This window comes from Salvia hispanica, chromosome 5 (genome assembly GCF_023119035.1).
Source record: "Salvia hispanica cultivar TCC Black 2014 chromosome 5, UniMelb_Shisp_WGS_1.0, whole genome shotgun sequence".
Classification (NCBI taxonomy): Eukaryota; Viridiplantae; Streptophyta; class Magnoliopsida; order Lamiales; family Lamiaceae; genus Salvia; species Salvia hispanica.
The window spans coordinates 2,961,040-2,981,214 of NC_062969.1; the positions used below are offsets into that span (position 1 = coordinate 2,961,040).

The window sequence follows — 20,175 nt, forward strand, 5'->3', positions numbered from 1 at the left end:
GCATTGATAATGGATAATTGGGCTTCAAATTTTACTATTTGATAGGCCCAATTTATTATATGCTTTTAATGGATCTTCGATTTTCATGGCCCAATAAAATTGATTAGGATTTTGTATATAGTGTTCGGTTGCCAAGATTAAATCTCATTATTAAATATGTATCATGTTTGGTTCATAAGATTGAACCCTACAACTTAATCATAGATGAATAGTCTTATGATAATTAGTCATAGCTTCCCCCCTCCAACTAAAATAATCCCACAACTTAATCCTAGATGGATAGTCTCATGATATTAGTCATGACAACCAGCGCCACCAAGTTCCATGTATTAGCCTATAGGTTTGATAAGTCTTTGTTCAAAGTGAGGAAACAAAATTTGCGAGATTGTTGTCGATGTCGAAAGGCAACAATGCAACGGACGTCATTGTCAATCGACGACGAATGAAAAACTGAAGTTAATTACAATCCTCGTAACATTGACGGTAAAACAAAATTTTGTGGAGATTTTTGTCCAGATTATTTGGTTAGTCAACCTCAATCCCATCTAAATCTGTCACTTGAAGGTTGAGAAAAGACTACTTCTTTGAAGGCTAGGATCATGGATCTGTAGTATCCAGTCTTTTCTCTTGCTAGAGCAAATGTATGAGGAGTTGAAGAAGATGGTCGGATGACAAGGATAGGACCAAGCGTGCAGTCAATGAACATTGAAAAAGTGATTTTTCTTTTGTCTCTGTTATATTGTTTTTATTTCCTGATCTTGCTTGCTCGGTAAATTTGTTACATGTTGTGTGCTTCGTTTGAAGGAGTGTGTGTCCACCTTTAGTTATTTGTTAATTTTTGTATTGCATTAAGCGCATGTTGATTTGGGCTATGCTAGGTTATGAACTTCTCTCTCTTTGAATTGTTTGATCATATTTTCCAAGACAAAACTTTTTATTATAGAGAAAGTGTATTATTATAAGTGCCGAAGATTAATCCTAAATTGAATTTCCATAAATTTACAAACTTCCATTTTACAAGCACAAAGAAATCCATCTAACTTGCATCTTTTATACAAGCACAAAGCGACTTCTTGTTAGGATAAATAGTAATTTTAGGTTTATCTAGATGTTGGTAATTCAGATTTTCCTCTTAAAAAATGATTACTTTATTAGGATAAAAAAGGTTATTACTCCTACAAAGTTGGAATAGCACATGTTACCGTATCTCTTAAAAAATAAAAACAATAAATTATTCCGTATTAAATACCTAAGTGTCGCTTATATATGTCGTGGTCCATGCTCCATATATACGAACATACCTCATCTGTTAGATGAATTAAATAATTCTAGTAACTTAATAGAGAAAAAAAGTTAGATAAAGAGACTACTTAGCAATTTTCTTTATATAGAAATACATCTAACAAATAGCAGATGCGAATTCTATGTGTTCGGCTTCAAATCTTAATGCTTTATTTATGTAAATTTCTAATAATTATATCGCGATTCGAAATTCAAATATGCTTATATAATGATTTTAGTGGAATATAGATTAATTGGTGTAGTGTATTAAAGTAAAGAAAATTGTTCCAGTATTTTATTTTAATAATACACCCAAAAGATTTCAGTCAAAGAGTTGTATTGTAATAAGGACGCATCATTGTCCTGTGACTTTTGCCATTTCAATATACATCCTTCTATTTTCACGTGGAAAGTAATACTACTTCTTCCGTCCCGCTAGAATACATGCTTTTAGTTAAATACTACATATTTTAATATTCAATTAGTAACTAATAGATCCCACCTTATTAGAAATTTAAAAAAAAATTCTAAAATAAGAAAATACATACTATATGAAATGAACTAATAAGAAAAGAATGCATACCCATTTGAAACAAAATACTACTTTATATCACTTATACATGACTCATTTGTCTGACATCACAATATAATAGTAAGACTTAAAATATTTATTTGGAATATCCTCAATTATAGATGGATTAAGATTATGATTTGTTCAATAGTTTTGTGTTAAAATGACAACCCCTCTTAAAGTGACACCATGACATCACTTACACAGCAATATTATAAATGCAACACAGTAATATTCAATATGCTAGACATTGTCTAGCGTGTTGGATATTGTTATCCAAGAAAAATTGATGTATAATGTACAACATATTGCTGACCGTCTTTTTAAAAAAAAAAATTAACTACATAGCAGTTTATTATTTGTCCACGTCCACATGTACAAATAATTGGAGGTATTAGCACCCTAGTATGAATATAGTCTAATATTTGCAACGAATACAAATTCCTTTAGAAGGTGATATCATGATAGCTCAATTTTACTATTTCATGGAAAATCGCAACACTATGGATGTGATGTCGCCGGATCAAACCGCTAAATCCAAATTTGGAATCGAAATCGACAAGACAAAGGAAAATGATGGTTCTGGTTCATAAATTGTAAATTTTGGATGGTTTTCCATGTCCCATTTTACTGGGTTTTGGGTCAAAATTGACAATTGTTAGTTATGAACTTATGATTATACTAGAAAATTATATAATTGGAATCGATTTGGTAGAATCGATATGCCGATTTTAGTTCAGCTCGTGAGATGCAATTACAATTCAAAAATAGGATCAACCGAGTTGGTCCCAATTGAACTGGCATTTTGGGTTCACTATGCGTTCTTAGAATCTCAAAAATATATACTTCCTCGTCCCAACTCAAGTGATTGATTTCTTTTTGACCATTATTTTGAGAACATGATAGTAAATGAAGTACTAGTTAAAATAGTGAGAAAGAAAAGTAAGAGAGAGATCAATATAGATGACTTCATCTATATTATTATTCTCTCTCTTTTATTACTCTATTCGTCCTATTATAAGTGTGACGTATTCTTTTTTAGGTCATCCCAGTATAAGTGAAGCTGAAACATTTCCTTTTATCGCAAAAAGCAACACTATACCCCTCTCTTATTTTTTTCTCTCAACTTTTTTTCATCCTAAAAATCTATTTCCAAAAGTATTACCTTAGATGAAGTGAGACGAAGGGAGTATCATTTTTCTTAAACACGTGCCAAAAAACAGTCAATTACTTGAGATGGGACTACGAGAGTATTTATATATATATATATGCTCCATCTAGCCACAATCAAAAGTCTTATGACTCTTATTTGTCCATTTCTTTTTCATAAAAATAAATCTTATTCCATTTTTATCTATGTTTCTCTCAACACATTGCTCCAATACATGAACTTATTTGCAATTTATTTTTAATAAGTTTCTTTCACTTTTTCTTTTTCCATGTCTTTTATTCAAGTACTGGCATCATCTAGCAAAAGATTGACATTTCAACCCAGAGGCTTCACATATTATTGCCTTACAGTACTGTGAGCAATATTCCATCAGGGTTTGCAGTGACCACCGCTAAAGGGAAGGCCGTTAAAACATTGTCTTGCCAGAAGTCCAACTCCCAATACTTTATATTTGTGTCTGAGAAATGTTGCAATTACGCGACAATAGTGAGAATCAATCTTTGCTCATTCTTACAATTTTGCTCCTCCAAAACCAACTATGCTTCCTTCTAGCACTAACATCATCTACTATTAAAATTATTAGTTGTGGATAAAGAGGTATACGTTACTTACTTTCCAAATGACCTTTGTATTTAATTAAAACAAACTATATATTATTAGGTAAATTGCAAGACACATTAATTTGCTGTCATTTATCCCTCCGCGTTACAATAGAGTCACATTTGGTGTGACACGAATTTAAAGAAATGTGAATAATAGTGTGTTGAAAAACTTAGTGGAATATGATATCCATAGTTAGTGGAATGTATAGCCTAGTTACCATTTATGATAAAAATGAAATGTAATTTTATTATAGGAAAAACCTAACTACAAAATATGATTTTTATTGTCCAACGGAAAGAGTATTCTAGTACTACTACTAGTATAACAATTTTTATTTAATTAAATGTAAAAAGATGAACAGTGGGGGGCATAATAGTAAATAAAGGGGTGATGATAGTTCACGAAGACCGTGACACGTGCAGCGTATGGTCATAGGTACCGATGCCTAGAATCTATCATTCCACTCACTTCCCTCTCAGACACGGACACGTGCCCATGCCTGGCTTTTTAATATTTTACACATCTTTTTTAATTATTCAATTTGCTACATCAATTGTTTTCTTAATCTATATCTATTTTTGTTTTCTTATAATTATTCAATTGTGAATTTTCTATGTTATTTTTTCTTATAATTATTCAATTTACAATAGTCATTGTGAATTTTCTTACTCCCTATGTCTAATAAAAATATAAATATTTGGAAGTGGGAATTCATGTATTTCAATGCACAATTATTAAAGTAAGGAAGAAATGTAAACAATAAGGAATTATAGTATTATTAGTAGAGAACGGAGCATGCTATATTAGTGTGAAAGAAATTACCAAAATAGAAGGGATTATATTTATAGGACAATCTAAAATGAACAAGTCTATATTTTTTTATGTGACAGATGAAATATAATTATTCAAATTTGATAACTGAGTTATACGAAGTTCATGGTCGCCTCCATCATAAAATCATAAAAAGGAATATTCAGTAAATTTTACCAAATTCTGATATTTCCCACAAAATTTAAAATCGGGCTAGTACAAATTTTACATTCCAATTGTTATTTCTCATGGCTAGTCAATAATCATATTCGATTAACGTAGGTGTCTTAATTTAATTTAACTTTTTTATTATCATATTTGGCTTTTTGCGTGACTTTCTACCCTACTTGTCATGAACGTAAAAATAGTCTAAAATATCATAAATATTTCACAGTTGCTCATGTAAAATAAATTTTTGCTGAAAAATATCTTATTTTTGTTGGTTTGGAAAATAACAATCGAAACATAAAATTTTGTAAATATTTTAGATGAATTTTAACATATGTCAGAAATACCAAAATTTGGCCAAAATTTATAACTTTAGAAACCAATATCCTTATAGGAATGATACATACTCCCACAATTTAAATTTAGATATACTCCCCCCGTCCCACATTAATTAACACCGTTTGACTTGATATGAGTTTTAAGAAATATAGTGGAAAGTGGGTAGAAAAAATTAGTAAATGTGAATTCTACTTTTATATACTCCCTCTGTCCCGATTAAGAGTCACACTTTGACTGGACACGAGTTTTAAGAAATGTAAAGAAAAGTTGGTTGAAAAAGTTAGTGGAATGTGAGACCCATTTTTTATATTGGTTTTATAATAAAATGTGAGTGAATTGAGTAGTGGAATGTGAGACCTACTTACTATTTATGGTAAAAATGAAGTGTGACTCTTAATTGGGGAGGGACCTAAATGGAAAAGTGTGACTCTTAATTGGGGACGGAGGGAGTATTGCTTTTTTTAATAAAATGTACGTTGAATGAGTGGAATATAATGTTCATTATAAAAAATATTTAAAAAAGTAAAATATCAATTAATTAAGAATATAAAAAACATAATAGTACTCTCTCTTTCCCATAAAAATATGTGCACTTCATTTTTGAAAAGTTATACTATCAATTTAATAATGTAGTTTCTACTATTCACAACACTACTTTAACTAGCATTCATCTCTTTTATTTTACCATACTATTCTCCTATTCTCTCTTACTTTATCAATTTTACCTTAATTTCTATGTCATATCAATTACTTAGGAACTGAAAAATAAAAAATAAAGTTAAAATACATTGGGCTGTCCATAAGGCACATAGCCCACATGCCTCTATTGAAAGATGCTTCATTAAAAATGCAACTTTTCCCATCTTTTTCCCATCCTGCCCTTTTAAATTCTTCCTCCCACTCTGCCGGTCTGCCTCCTCCATTTTCTCTAATCATAACAACAATATAAAGCATAAACTAAAAAACTTAAACATTAAATCATATTCTTAATTAATTGAGTTCATCTTTGTTTTCTAACAAAATGACAATGTTCTCCCTATAAATAGACAATACTAGTACCTCCGTTCCATAGTAACGGAAACGTTTCTTTTCGGCACGAAGATTAAGAAAAATTGTGTTTGGTGAATTAAGTAAATTGACAATAAAGTGGAAAATGAAAAAGGTAGAGAAATGAAGAGAGAAAAAAGTAAGAGAGAATAAAGGAATTGTGAAAAAATGTGTTGACTTTTACTAAAAAAAAGAAAATCACACTATTAGTATGGAACCAAAATGACAAAATGACTCTATTACTATGAAACGGATGGAGTATTATTTAACTCACTCACTAAGATTCCGCATAAAATCTTTCCATCGCCATATTCAATAAAATTACATTAATAAATTTGTGATAAAATAATTGTGAATAAATTCATAGTTTTTCAAATGATTTTGTAAATTGCAGTCAAATTGAATTTGTTCAAATTTTAATAGTATGATTTTCATATATTTACTAGAAAATAAACGTTGAGTTTTAACTAGGCAAATAATGGTGTGAGAGGTAATTACACTATTTATACAAAATGTTTTATCATTACTACCTCCATCCCTGAAAATATGTCACTTATTTCCATTTTTGTCGGTGGCTAAAATTTTTTTCACCTTTCACTTTTACTTCCTTCGTCCTATTCAAGATGTTCAAAATTGTTTCATAAATAACTTTAACCTTTTGCCAGCAAGATGTACAAATTGTTTCATTTTGGTACAAGAATTTATCGTCATTTCATATTTTACATAAATAGTGTAATTATCCAAATGGTGTCAACGATAGTTTCAAATTAGAGTTTGGCCTAAATTTTATGGCACCATGGACCTGAGCGACGACCACGTTAACAACATCTTCAATCATTTACACTAAGTCCAAAACTCATGTTAATGTAAAATGCACATTAAAAAATGATTTTACTCGAACTATTTACACTAAACTCAAACTTAAAAGAATATTATCTATATAATATATTCACTCATAAAATTTGAAAAAAAAGTGATTTGAGTTTATTTTAATATAAATAAATATAGGTTTATTTTATTCAAAAAACCTGTGATTAATTTTTTAGTTGATTAGAGCTAATTATCTACTCTATTTTGGGCTATAGTGTATACTATTGAAAATGATCTAAAAACCTAACATAGGTTGATTTTGAAATATCATTAAAGATAAATTACCTATTTTATATTTGGTTTTAGAGTACCGGGAGATGGACGTCTAAGAAAATTGGTTCTAAATATACAAGTAAGTACTAGTACTATTTCAAATTATTACTTATATTTCTATATAGTAAATTATTAGTATTGTGGAATGATGTGCGAGGTGACAGTAACATGATGTTGGATAGAATCATACTACACATATGCACGTTTTATTTTAATACTAGTACTATTCGGAATTTAGGATAGATTAAGTTAGATTTGGGTCGTTAATTTGGTTGTTTAACTAGGTAGTATTCGATCCCATATCATACTGAAATACAGTACTCCAAGATAATTCAAAACGGACTGTGTGTATTTAAACTTGATAAGATAAAAATAACTCTATTACTTTATATGCCTAGTTGGATGTGAACCATTTTTGTTTTCATTTGTGTCAAACATTAATTAGTTAACTTTGGTATGAAAGGTCCAACAATATATGAATCAAAGAGATAAATATATGAAATAGACGCGGGGAGAAAACATAGGGACGAAGTTCTAAGTCAGATGAATAGTCGCGTTGAAAATATTAAGAAAATCTAGTGTGTAGACATACGTGCCGAAATAATAGTAATGGGCCGATATTTTTTATAGTCATGACTACCGAACACAAGATATGATTTAGTAAGGCTTATATATAGTGAACGTGCCCTATATATCATAGCTATTCTCTCATGACAATATTAATTTCATGTAATCCCGAGTCAATTTTAACCTTAACTATTCTCATGTTAGTATAATCTTTCGTATTCGAACACAATCTATACATCTAGAACCCGAGCCATTTTTTCCACTCGAGATGCGTCGCTATTCATTTTCCCTATTTTATTTCATCAGCTTACAATATTCATTATTGGGGTTCGAGTAATCATTTTGTATGTGTGTGTGTGATGTGACGAACATAAATGTGGAATGAAATTTAATTGGAGATGAAGATAATGTTATGACTGCAAGGGGGAAGAGATTGTGAAAGATGATTAATGATGGGAATTTTGGAAGCAGATAGACATATAGACAAAAATGTGGTCCAAAATTGAGTATTTAAGATGATAGCAAAGCATTGTGGAGTTGATGTGGGCTTGCTTGCTGTTGCCAGGATTTTAATCACTGTCTGAATCAAATTCAACCCTCTCCTCTGGTGCAAAATCACATTGGACCATGGGGTGGAATAATCTCATCATTTTGAGATTGTTGATGCGAGTCAGTTTGACCAAGATGTACAATAATTCACTCTTAGTACTATGGTAAAATGAGTGAATTCTCTTTGCTTCTGAGGTCATTTGTAGTCGCTGAACGGCAAAATGTATGACTTATTTAAATTCTCAATAACCATCGCCTAACGCTGTTTTGGGTTGTTGTTTATCGATGTGACTTGCCATTTCCTCACTTGTTTGTGGCTATCAAGTTCCTTTCTTGGATAACATGAGAATGTGTGTTGTTCATTTGCTTCTGTTTTCTTGTGTTCGTCCATTACTTTCTCATGTAAAGGATTTGGATAGAGCATTTCCTTTTGTTTTTACAATGATTATTTAATTTTTTATACTATCATTCTGAACTGGTTGTACATTGCTAAGTTGCTGCTCACCAATTTTTCATTTAAAGTAGTATTTCTTTTGTATAAGAAAGTAGTGATATCGAATTCTTTTGCACTTGCTATCAAAATGTGTTGAATACACTTTCAACTTCATTTATGGGTACAATAGATAAGTAATGTTGGACATTTAGATGGACAATGCAGCCACTAGATATTAGTACTACTATTTTTTCAAATCTACTAATTTTATAATCTTAAATATCTCTATTATTTGTGATGATTCCTTACTCATTTATTTTTTCTAATCCAATAGGAGATCGCACCATTAACGTGCCCAATTTTCCAATCTTACTACTACTAAGTTTAGTAAATAGTCTACATGTAACATAAGAGAGAGATAATGAAATATAGTTGAATGCTTAAAATTCTTCTTCCCTAGTACTTAGATTGGAGTTTGAGTTATCACAAAAGTGAATGAGAGTGACACCAATAATGTCTCCAGTAGCCCATCATATTCTATCATCCATAATTTGTACAGAAAAAAAAATAATTTAAAATATAGGTTTCTAAAAGAATTACTTTTGGTGAATCTTAAAGCCCTTTTTTGTATGATGGAGATGGATAATCGTAAAAAAAGAAAGAAATATTTATGTGGTACCCAAAAATCACATTCATTAAAAATATGGAGTTTGATGAGTAAGCTTTGCAACTTGACATTTGGGTGGTGGAGAACACCATTTTCACCTTTATAAATACTCCTCCCACTTGGGGGAGCTCATTTATTTGTTGATGTCTATATGCAATATATTTATATATCATTTTAATTGTATTAAATATAAGTAGTTTAATTTGCACAACATATTTGGTAACTTATTTTGTTAGTAACTCATTTGGTTTTTTTTTTTATTTAAACATTAAGGGCATATTTGGTTGGGAGTAAATTAGATAGGGGGAAATAGGGAACACGACTAGTATTACACTAATTTGAATGAGAGAGAATATTTCTACGCACAATTTCTTTTTGGACCAAACCATCATAACTATATGCTTATTTGCATTGTTTTATACACGATTTGAATGTATAGATATTGGAGTCATTGGTCACTCAATCAATGCATTTTCCTAGTTAGAGTTGTGCCTAGTCCTTTTATTTAATAAAAAAATTCGATAGAATAGAGAGAAACAAAATAGCCAGATTTTATGCAATTCCAACGGTATGCCACTTTTAAACCCTATCGTTTGGCAATAACTAAAAGGCAAATAGCAATCCAATTAAAAATAATAAGAAAACAAAACTTAATTGGGAAATTTTGCAATTGTTATGATTAAAAACCTACAAATAAAATAGCTTCATTTTAGGATTTTTCATTTGTCCTTCATCCACTTAAATTGAATTCGCACATTATTCTAAATTTTGTGTAATTTCAATGAATATTTTTTCTATTCCCTTTCTGTTCCATAGTAATAGAGGCATTTCATTTTGTGCACTCGTTTTGAAAAAATAATTATAAATAGTTGAAGTGGAGAAAAAGTAAAATAAGAGAGAGAATATTGTTCTCTACATTATTCTTTCTTTTACTTTACTCTGTCTCGACTTTAACTATTTATTATCATTTATCCAAAACGAGTGCAGAAAATGAAATGACTCTATTAATGTGGAACGAGTGGAGTACTTTATTTCGATGATAGAGACTTTTGCATTATATTTCTCATAAAATACCAAAAAATCTATGACATCACGATAACGACAGAAATTGCAAACGAAAGTAAAACACAAGTAATTAACACTACTAGAAATTTTACCTAAATACTCTTAATAATCAAAAAAATTTAAATCCATATTTTATACATAAACTCTAGAAATGAACACAAACCTCGGTAAGCTATTGTCTAACCAACTAGCTAATCACACGCAAACTTCTTTCGGGTGAATTCCTCCTTTTGCTCCCTAGTCTACATGGCATTAGCAGTCGTTTCCAATTGTTGGTCTCGCATGACAAGTTCTTATGCGTTACTCCCCCGTCGGCCACTGAAAACACCACTTCCCATCTAGTCAGAAAATACTAATGTAATCAAGGAGATCAAGAATGTCTTCTTGTTGGTAGCATATCATAGTATATTCACAATCTTAATCACATGATCTAGAGTTTATAGCTCCATTAAATAATCATAAAACAAAAAATAAAATAAAAAAACCTTGAACATATTTGGTGGATAAAAAATTAATTGAATCTGTTAGAAATCCAGCTATCATATGTATAATAGGACAAAGAAACCTATTATTGAGTAGCTTGTTAAATTCTGTGGATTTGGCTTCGGACAAAAAGGAGGAAATATCCGTAACATACTACACATGTTTCCTCAAACATGGTAATGAATTCGATACAAAACAAAATCTCCAAACTCACCCTCAAATTAGTTACCTAGCTACTAGAAAATCAATTAATCTAATTAAGATTTAACACCCATCTAATAGGCTAAAATTTTATGCCTATATATTTGATTGAAGAAAGTAAAGAGTTGGATTTATAGCTACAATGTTCATATACTATGGAGGCTGATCATTTATGCCGCTACGAAAATGTTTGACTTTCTTTTACAATCGGGTATATCATTTTACGAACGTTTTCACTTTTACGTTAAACTTTAAATACTTTCCTATTTTTACTTTCTTTGTTCCTTTTTTTTTACTAAGTAATCCTATATTTTAATAAGAAAAATTGGTGGTCGAGATCCAATGGAGCCTGTTTCGTTTTTTTGACGGACAGATCCTGGGCAGGTGACTAGCCCGACCCGCTCACTTGACGACTCTATACGATACTAGGAAGCGATAAATATGAGAAAATTGGTGGTGGAAAATGAGATATATAGAAAATAAAAGGATGCAGATGTAAAGAGATGGCAATGGCGCTGTGCCTGCTCCAATCGATTTAACCCCATTTTGTTAGGGCTTTCATCTTCTCCAACTCAATTTCCCAATTATAATTAATTATTTCCAAATAACTTCATTTTTTTCATGAAAACACCAAATATAAACCCTAAATTCACATAATTACTCATGTTTTTGGATTAAAATTCAAAGCATTAATTTCTGAGCTAATTTTAGTGCTTTGGAGTTGGGAAAGTTGGGAGATAAGGAAGCAGCTCCACTGGAATTTCGGGTAAACCCCTTTTGTAAACTTCGAAGTCGCCTGCATATATCTTTTCCACTTCATTTCTCCCTCATCCAGTTCGATTTACATCTTCAACGTCGAAGAATTTCGAGAATTTGCAGAAGAAAATGTTGATAATGTGTGTTACTTTTGCTCTTTAAGCTCATACTAATCTATATCTATATGCCGATCTGCAATTTTGTTTTTCCGCGAGCTGCATATGCGATCGAGCTGAGCTTCCGATTTCGAAGTTTTTTAAAGAGATCCAACAGTGTTTTGTTCTGGATTTGAAATCTTAATTTGTCGTTAACGATTGATGGCGCATCTCATCGTCCGTGCGTGATTAATTTATTGTTATTGATGATTGAAGAAGATATGCAATTAATTAATTAATTAAATATTTGTTCAGCAGCTGTTGATGCGTGGTTGGTGTGTGCAAGCAGAAGGCAATTATGCTATGCCTGCAATTTCTAGGGCTTTAATTACTAATCTCTCTCTCTGTCCAGCACCTGTCTCTTTCCCTCTGAAACACTAACAATTAATCCTAATTTAGGCTTATTGCTTCTAATCACTTTTTTCACCTTAATTAGAAGTAATTATGTGCTCTGTGAGGAAAAGGAAGAAGTTAAAAGCAGCTCTCCCTTTTTACTCTTGCTCAGCATCAGATTCTATCCTTTTTTTTTCTTCTTTTTTTATGTGGTGGTTAAATTTTGAATGTTCTAATTTTTTGTTTGTGATTTTGATTTTTTGTTGCAGAGCTTACACAGGCTTTGGTGTTGCTTTTGAAGGCACTTCATCTCTCTGACTTCTCTCTGTGTATGAAACGTGATACAGCGTTTTCTGAGATAGTAATAGCTACAGTTTCTCTCTCTAGATATTGATAGATATATATGTATCTATTTTGTATGGATATGGCACTACAAAGGCCAAAGTAGTCTGTGTAATCGTCATCAATGCAAAGGACGGTACAGTCTTCCCCACATCCACTATCCAGCTCAACTGCACCGCACACATCCACTGTTTCTCTCTCTCCTACCTTCAAACCCTAATCCTCCGGATTCAGTTTCAAATTATTAATTGGGGAAAAGCGTAGACAGATAAAGAGGGGATTGATTGAGGAAAGGCATGAAAGCGGTGGTATGGAGGTAGATGATCAGATTCAATGTAAGTTCCCCAGGATCAGCAATGGAGCGAAATTAGGGCGCGCTCGGATGGAGGAGGAGGAGGAGGAAGGGGGTAAGAAGAGAGGCAACGGCGGTGGAGTTGAATTAGGCGGCGGCGTGGGGAGATTCTACGGCTGGCCGGCCTCGCGGATTGTTAGGGTTTCGCGGGCGTCGGGGGGGAAGGATAGGCACAGCAAGGTGCTGACATCGAAGGGGCTGAGGGATCGGCGGGTGAGGCTGTCGGTGAACACCGCCATCCAATTTTACGATCTGCAGGACCGGCTGGGGGTGGATCAGCCGAGCAAGGCGGTGGAGTGGCTGCTCAAGGCGGCGGCGAGCTCGATTGAGGAGCTGCCGCCGATGACCACGCCCTTCCCCGACACCCCCAAGCAGCTCAGCGACGAGAAGAGGTCCAGCACCGCCGCTAGCGATCACCTCTGCTTCGACTCCGGTGAAGTCAATTTGGACGGTTACTCACAGCAGGTGACGAAATCGTCGGCGTGCAGCAGCACATCTGAGACGAGCAAGGGGTCGGGGCTGTCTCTGTCTAGATCTGAGAGCAGAATCAAGGCGAGGGAGCGGGCAAAGGAGCGAGTCGCGGAGAAGGAGAAGGAGTCGACTCATCCGCCCTCTCTCAACCCTATCTCTCACACCACTTCCTTCACCGAGCTCCTGAGCGGCGGAATCGGTAATGTCACCAACAATTCCACCAGCCCTAATTCGAACTCCGCCGCCCCAAGGCACTGGTCCTCCACCCCCATGGACTACTTCACCTCCGGCCTCCTAGGCCCGCCCTCCGCCGCTCGCCTGCCGGCGAACCCCTACACCTCCGCCGTCGCTTCGCCGCTGTTCAGCATCGCCGACCACCACCACCCGGAGCTCCAGCACTTCTCCTTCGTGCCGGACCACTTAATCCCAGCCGTGAACGCCAACAACAACAACAACAGCAGCGGCAGTGGCAGCAGCAGCATTGAGTACAATTTCAACTTTACGATCTCCTCTTCCGCCAATTCATCAGGCCTTGGTCATGGTGGCTTCAATAGGGGGACCCTTCAGTCCAATTCATCATCGCCGTCACTCCCGCCTCACCTCCAGAGGTACTCCGACGGATCCGCCCCGAGTTTCTTCCTCGGCACGGCCGAAACCCACCACCAGTTCCTCTCCGGCTACGACCCCCGCGGCCTGCAGCTCTGCTACGGCGACGCCCACGCCAGCAGCGGCCGCCACTCCGCCCAGAGAGGAGGGAAAAGCAAGAACTGAAGCGACGTCGTCCAACTGGTAATCATCTTTACATTTTCTTTAATTTTCAGTGCAGTACGATGAACATTACAGCAGTGGTATCGGGAAAAGGAGGGATGGTATAATTAATTGAATTAATGGGGAATTTCTCATCTCATTGCGTTTGGTCTTTTTTTATTAAAATCCTCGCACGGTAATAGGGATCGGCTGGCTGTCTGTTTGTTTGGTTCCCTTGTTTCTAACACATAATGGAGGAGGAGCCATGTGTTGCTCTACCATTCAAAGATGCACACTTTAGCATCTCCCTCTCTGTAACTAGGCTTTTACTGCTGTCTCCTTTAACTGTGCCTGCTCCACCATTGGTCTCTCAAGCTCTCCTACCATCAACACTTGTCATTCCAACTTTCCCTTTTTTTTCTTTTTCTTTAATGGAATGATTTAGAGTTTTTAATTATTACATTAAGGCTCAAGTAACTTGGCCTTTTCTGCCTGCAAGTAATTATAACCAGATAGTAGATGATCGTTTCAATAATTTTTAGGTTCATGCATATCATAAGTACTAATTTTGACATTCTGCCATGGGTCTTCCAAGAGTAATTTCTGTACCTTGTCTTTTCAAATTTCGGTAACTGATGTTGCGTTATCTTTGGGAGAAAATAGAAATTTTAATTTGGAAGAAATTCAGGTTTTCTTTTAGTGCCTATAAATAGAAGAGATTTATTCAGCAAAAAATGCACATTTTATTTTCTATCCTTTAGTTCACTAGCGACTCAGTACTAATGGCAAAAATGTTGACATTGATCTTCTGCCATAGAATAATAGAGCCTGGATTGTCACTTGCAATATCAAAGTATAATCTAACAGCATCTGAAGCTATATAAACATATTCATATAGTTTTATTTTATGGCTAAATGCAATAATTTCATTTAGCACATATACTCAATTTGAGGTAATGCAGAAGGCTCGAACTATTTTCTGTGAAAACAATATAGGTGTGGTTAAAAACTTAAAATTAAGGAATACTTGGATTTGACTCATTTTTCAAAAAGCTTCTTTAGGGAAGGTATTGTGAACAGGCCTTTAAATTTTCTTTTTTCTTTAATAGTGGAAATTGGTCAGTGTGCCATATGTAAGGTCTTGACCTTTTATGAATATACTTACTTGTACGTACTGAATTTAGCCTAATACCCAAAGCATGAAATATGTTAATTGCCCATCTGTTGAATGAAATACTAACATATTTGGAAATACTAACATATTTGGAAATACATTAGTCTGATAGAAATTTTCTTTATGCCAAAATGTGTATTGGAGGCTAAACAGGGATGCCAAAATGGAACAGAGGATCTTAAATTCAGTGCTTCGTGATTTTGTAGATACTGACTTAGTTAAAATCTTGTTTATCCTAACTATTACAATCTCAGTTCTTTTAGAATTCTTGGACCAATGCCTATAAGCAAAAAAAACTTAACTGTTGTCTACTTGTCTGCCTATATGCAAATTGGATATGTAGAGTATAGTAATGGTGTGCAATGCAAGTAGTATTATATGCTGAGGAAATGAACCCAACAGGAGGAGACATTGCATGGTTTGAAGCTTTGCAGCTTAATTTTCTCTTTGCAACATATATCACTACATGTTCAACATTGCTACATGATGCCACACTCTACAATACAGCACATACTATCAGTGTAGTCGAGTCCCATGTTTCGAGATTTCTTATTCATCTTCATCATCATCTACTCACTTGAGGGCTGAACAAATTTGAATGGTTTGTTGGCGTGCAGGTAAAATGTGAAGACAAGAAAATGAAACAGGCGCAATGGCTGAACAGAGCGCCCTGTATTATGATTATTATGCCTCTGGATTTCTAATTGTTCTGTTCCAACTCCCATTCTATTAGCACTATCTGTTGCACATTGCTGCTCTATTATATATTGTGCCCAACGCAGCAGTTTGTTTGTGTTTGTTTGTTTGATTGATGAGAAAATGTCTTGCTGCATATCCTCTCATTTTTTTTGTTTTTGTTTCTGTTTCTGCCTGCAATCGACAATACAATTGTCTATATAATTTGCTTTAATTGGTAGCAATTTCGGTTCTGGCACAATAATGCATATAGATCCTGTCTGTGCAGCTGTTGCATTAAGACTATGTATGTGTAGTAGATTGCCAGATAATGAGGCACAAATAATTGAAGTTGTGAAACAATTTAGTATTTTCAAGAAAATAAAAGTAGCTGGAAACAGCTTGCTTCCTCAATAATAATTGCCCCTACTTATATGGGGTGCGACTTGTGAGTTGTCTACAGTGGTACAGCCTCAATAAACTATCACAGCTAAATACTCACCATAACCATTAGAAGTCTCGTTTGCGCTGTTATAATACGTTTATAATGAAATGTAAATGAAATGAGTTAATGAACGCGGGTCTGAGGGGATGGAAAGAATATTAACTGCAACGAAAATATGCAACCGACAACTTAGATCTGTTGGTGAAATTATTGCATAGGATGAGATGAATGAAGTGTGGTATTCACAAATTTTGTAGTGAAAACAAAATCCTTAATGGAACCAAACATGCATTCATGGAATTGAAACATCATCAATTATTACATGCAACCACTCACCAACTAGAGGGTACTTATGATGAGGAAAAAAGCAAGGTGGGTCAGTTCTATTTATTTCACTTTCTTAGCTTATTTTATGAAATCAATACCTCTCCACCTTATTTGAGACATCAAAACGGCTGCTACTACTGTTACATCTCATGGGGACCCTATTTCCAGTTGGATTCAATACGCCCTTCCTTACACGCTTCACATCTAATCACCAATAACATCTTTTCATTTTCACCAATATATATCAAATCATATCAAGTAACAACACCAAGGTAGAGGCGTTTTAGCATTTATTAGAAGGTAAATCAGCTGATATAATATGCAGCTGAACCTTTAAGAAAGGGGAGGGAGATAACTGATAAGCATAGTCATCATACCTACAATATTCACATATACATATATAACTAACAGACAGATTTATCAAAATCTCATCACTCTTACAACATGATTATCCAGTTGCATAGCATGCGCTCTTTAAAGTATAAGTGTGGGTTCGAAACGAAAGCAGTTGCCTATTCTCCAATTGCAGAAGGTGTGCGGCTTGATCACCTGACTTCTTGCACCGCAGTCGTATAAATTCTCCGCAGCTTCGCTTGCTGCTTACTGTGCTCTAAACAAAATTTGCACTCTGCGCTTTTGGGATCTTCAGTAGCCGCGCTTTACCTGAAGGAATACTTGGCTAAGGAAGTCAGAATAGGATCACCAGTGTCATAGGCAGAAAAATTAATCACTAAAGAAATCAAAGCTTAAAAGAGATGGCGATATTGCACAGAATCCCCCCAAAAACTAGTATTCAAACAGGAAATTGGTGGACAGTCACTCTCAGAGAAAGTAAGATACTTGTGTCAACAGTCCCTCTCACAGCAGCTTAGATATAAAAATGTTAACTGAGAAGCGTAAGATATATAAAGGCCATCATGGAAAAACTATAGTCTAAGTCACTCAACTTCACATTGGTTTGCCACCAAATCAAAATTAGCATTCACAATGTGCGGCAAGACACAGCGGCATCGTATCAGAATGAAATTTCCACCCATGTTTCTAGCAATGGAGATACATAGTACCATCAAATAGTTCAGTTCCAATTTAGATAAAAGACGAGGAACAGATCACAACAAAGCATCTTCTTCATTTGGAGTTAAATTTATAAATTGTGGCAGACTGCAAGAGAATAAAATGGTGGATCTAATAACAAGAAATCATTGGAATAAGACAGAAGCAAAGGGAGTCGATAGCTTCAAGCACCTCTCTTATGTGGAGTAATTGAAATTCCAATATGCAATGTAGAGAAAAATCAGAATCAAATGGTATGAGAACTTATTCATGATTTTCAGAAACCAAGACAGCAATTTACCATCATTGAAACAACAATATTATACTCAGATTAAACTAACAAGAGACAATTCAACTTCGAACCTAAGGTAAAAAAGCAACAAAATGGATAATTACAGTAAACTAGCTAGCATTCAACTACAGATCTCCAAAATAATCAAACACTTATTCAAGAATGCAGTAAAGAACACGAAAATACCTCTGCATCTGTCTCTTCATCCTTAGACAAGTCCCCCCACCTTCAGAAAGAGTTCATTTCGAGGCAGTAGGTCCTCCTCTTCACCAACATCCTTGCAGCAGTCCTAAATGGTTCCTCAAAAGCCGATGCAACCCAATTCGCCTCCGAACCCGCCACCTCCTTCTTGGGCTGCTCACTCGGCCTGATCGCGACCAAAGTCGCTCCTTTCAACACCACACCATTAGGCAGCTCGAGGTGAGGAGCATACCACAACCGCATGTTCAGAGCCGGAACAAGAGTCCTCTTCGAGGCAGAAGACGCAGATAGAGGCTTCACCCTGAGCTCCTCCAGCTGCTCCTTATTCATCGACAACACCCCCTGCCCATCAGCATCTGTCAAAACCAAGCTCGCAAGCGTCGTGTGCTCCGCTATTATCGGCTGCAGAAGGTAATGCCTGGCGGAGGCTGCGATCAACGAGCTGATTGTCCAAACCACGCGCAGCTTCAGACCTCCATTGGTGTAGAATGATTCCGGTATGCTGCCATTATCGCTCTCCACTCCATTATCACTACTAATCGCGGTGGTGTTCGAGTTCGAGCCCTGCACGACGCTGGAAGCTCCGAGGATCACGCAGCTATCAAGGGTGGAGCCGAATTCCGCCTTCCATTTCAGCAAAACGCCCTCATCAATCCCTAATTCCCCCGTGGGGAGCTCTATCCTGAGCAGCTTGATCTCGTTGAAATTCTTCAACACCTGCGTGGGCGAATGGTGCGTGACGATGCTCTGCTCCGCCTCGCAATCGAAATCCTCCGACAGCGGCAGGCGGCGCGCGGAGGGGACGATGAGCTGAGACAGCGACTGCAAGGGTTTGAAGAGCCCCGAGAAGAAGATGCGGAAGAGAGAGGAGATCGGATGGCGCGACTTGTCCGCGGCGGAGGAGGCGGAGGACGAGGAGGATGAGGTGGAGGAAGGATCGTCGTCGGAGATCACGCAGTCGACGCGGACAACGACGTTGTCGACCTGGGGAACAAGCGAGTGGAACCGCCTCGAAACGACGCAGCATCGCCCCAACGCCTTGACGTCTCCGATTATATTGAAGATCAACAGGATGAGCGAGTCCGGCAACCGATCGAACTCGTCCACCGGCTCCGGGTGGATTTTCCGGCTCAGATCTGCTCCAATCGAACCCATGGCTATCGGAAACAATCAGAGCTCCTCCGCAGCCGTAATACCCCCAACAAATTGGCTGAAAACACACGAGAATCGGAATGTAATCTGAAGCGATTTCCCGCAGAGAGATGTAAAGAGAGAAATTGAGCTTAAAAACTGAATAGATCTGAGAGAAAGAGAAGAGAGAGAGGGGTTAATTGGAGGAATTAGGGTGGGAGATTGAGAAATTGGGTGGAATTTGGGGGAAGTGAGTGAAGGAGGAAGATGAAGAAGAGAATCTGTTTTGGTGTGTGTAGTGCGTGTTTTATTTTCTTTTATTATTTCCTTTTTTTTTTTTGCTATTTTAAAACAGTAGATATTGGGACAGTTGAAAATCCCCAACGGCATTGCTGCTCAAGACTGTCGTCTCCTTTCATTTTTTTTTACTTTTTTCTTTATCTTTTTCTTTTCACTTCAACTCTCTCTTTTCTCCTCTACTAATTTGAGAAGAAATAATAATTTGAGTGAAATGAGAGAAGCACAATCGTAATTTAGTTTTATGTTAAAAAATATGCATTTTATAACTTGAAAGAAAACCATGGATCAACAAGAAAGAGAAGTATGCAAGGTTCTATTGCATA

At 35.6% G+C, this 20,175-nt stretch overlaps 2 protein-coding genes across 4 annotated transcripts; one reads left to right on the plus strand and one right to left on the minus strand.

Annotated features, from left to right (window-relative positions):
• Nucleotides 1–11,672: 11,672 nt before the first annotated feature.
• Nucleotides 11,673–16,260, plus strand: LOC125187882 (transcription factor TCP2-like). Of its 3 annotated transcripts, none has more exons than XM_048084527.1 (3): nt 11,673–11,864; nt 12,612–14,296; nt 16,046–16,260. In XM_048084527.1, exon 2 carries the CDS (start codon nt 12,995–12,997, stop codon nt 14,276–14,278), a length of 1,284 nt encoding a protein of 427 aa, XP_047940484.1. In that variant the 5' UTR covers nt 11,673–11,864; nt 12,612–12,994; the 3' UTR covers nt 14,279–14,296; nt 16,046–16,260. The 3 variants fall into 3 exon arrangements, with proteins under 3 accessions (XP_047940484.1, XP_047940486.1, XP_047940485.1); XM_048084529.1 differs by lacking the exon at nt 11,673–11,864 and having other exon boundaries at nt 12,365–12,671; nt 12,781–14,296; XM_048084528.1 differs by lacking the exon at nt 11,673–11,864 and having other exon boundaries at nt 12,365–14,296.
• An 869-nt stretch (nt 16,261–17,129) lies between these two features.
• Nucleotides 17,130–20,030, minus strand: LOC125188725 (F-box protein At5g46170-like). The gene is made up of 2 exons (XM_048085743.1): nt 18,407–20,030; nt 17,130–17,538 (listed from the first exon to the last, which is right to left on the minus strand). The coding sequence occupies exon 1, from the start codon at nt 19,574–19,576 to the stop codon at nt 18,449–18,451; it is 1,128 nt and encodes a 375-aa protein (XP_047941700.1). The 5' UTR covers nt 19,577–20,030; the 3' UTR covers nt 17,130–17,538; nt 18,407–18,448.
• Between the last annotated feature and the right edge of the window lie 145 nt (nt 20,031–20,175).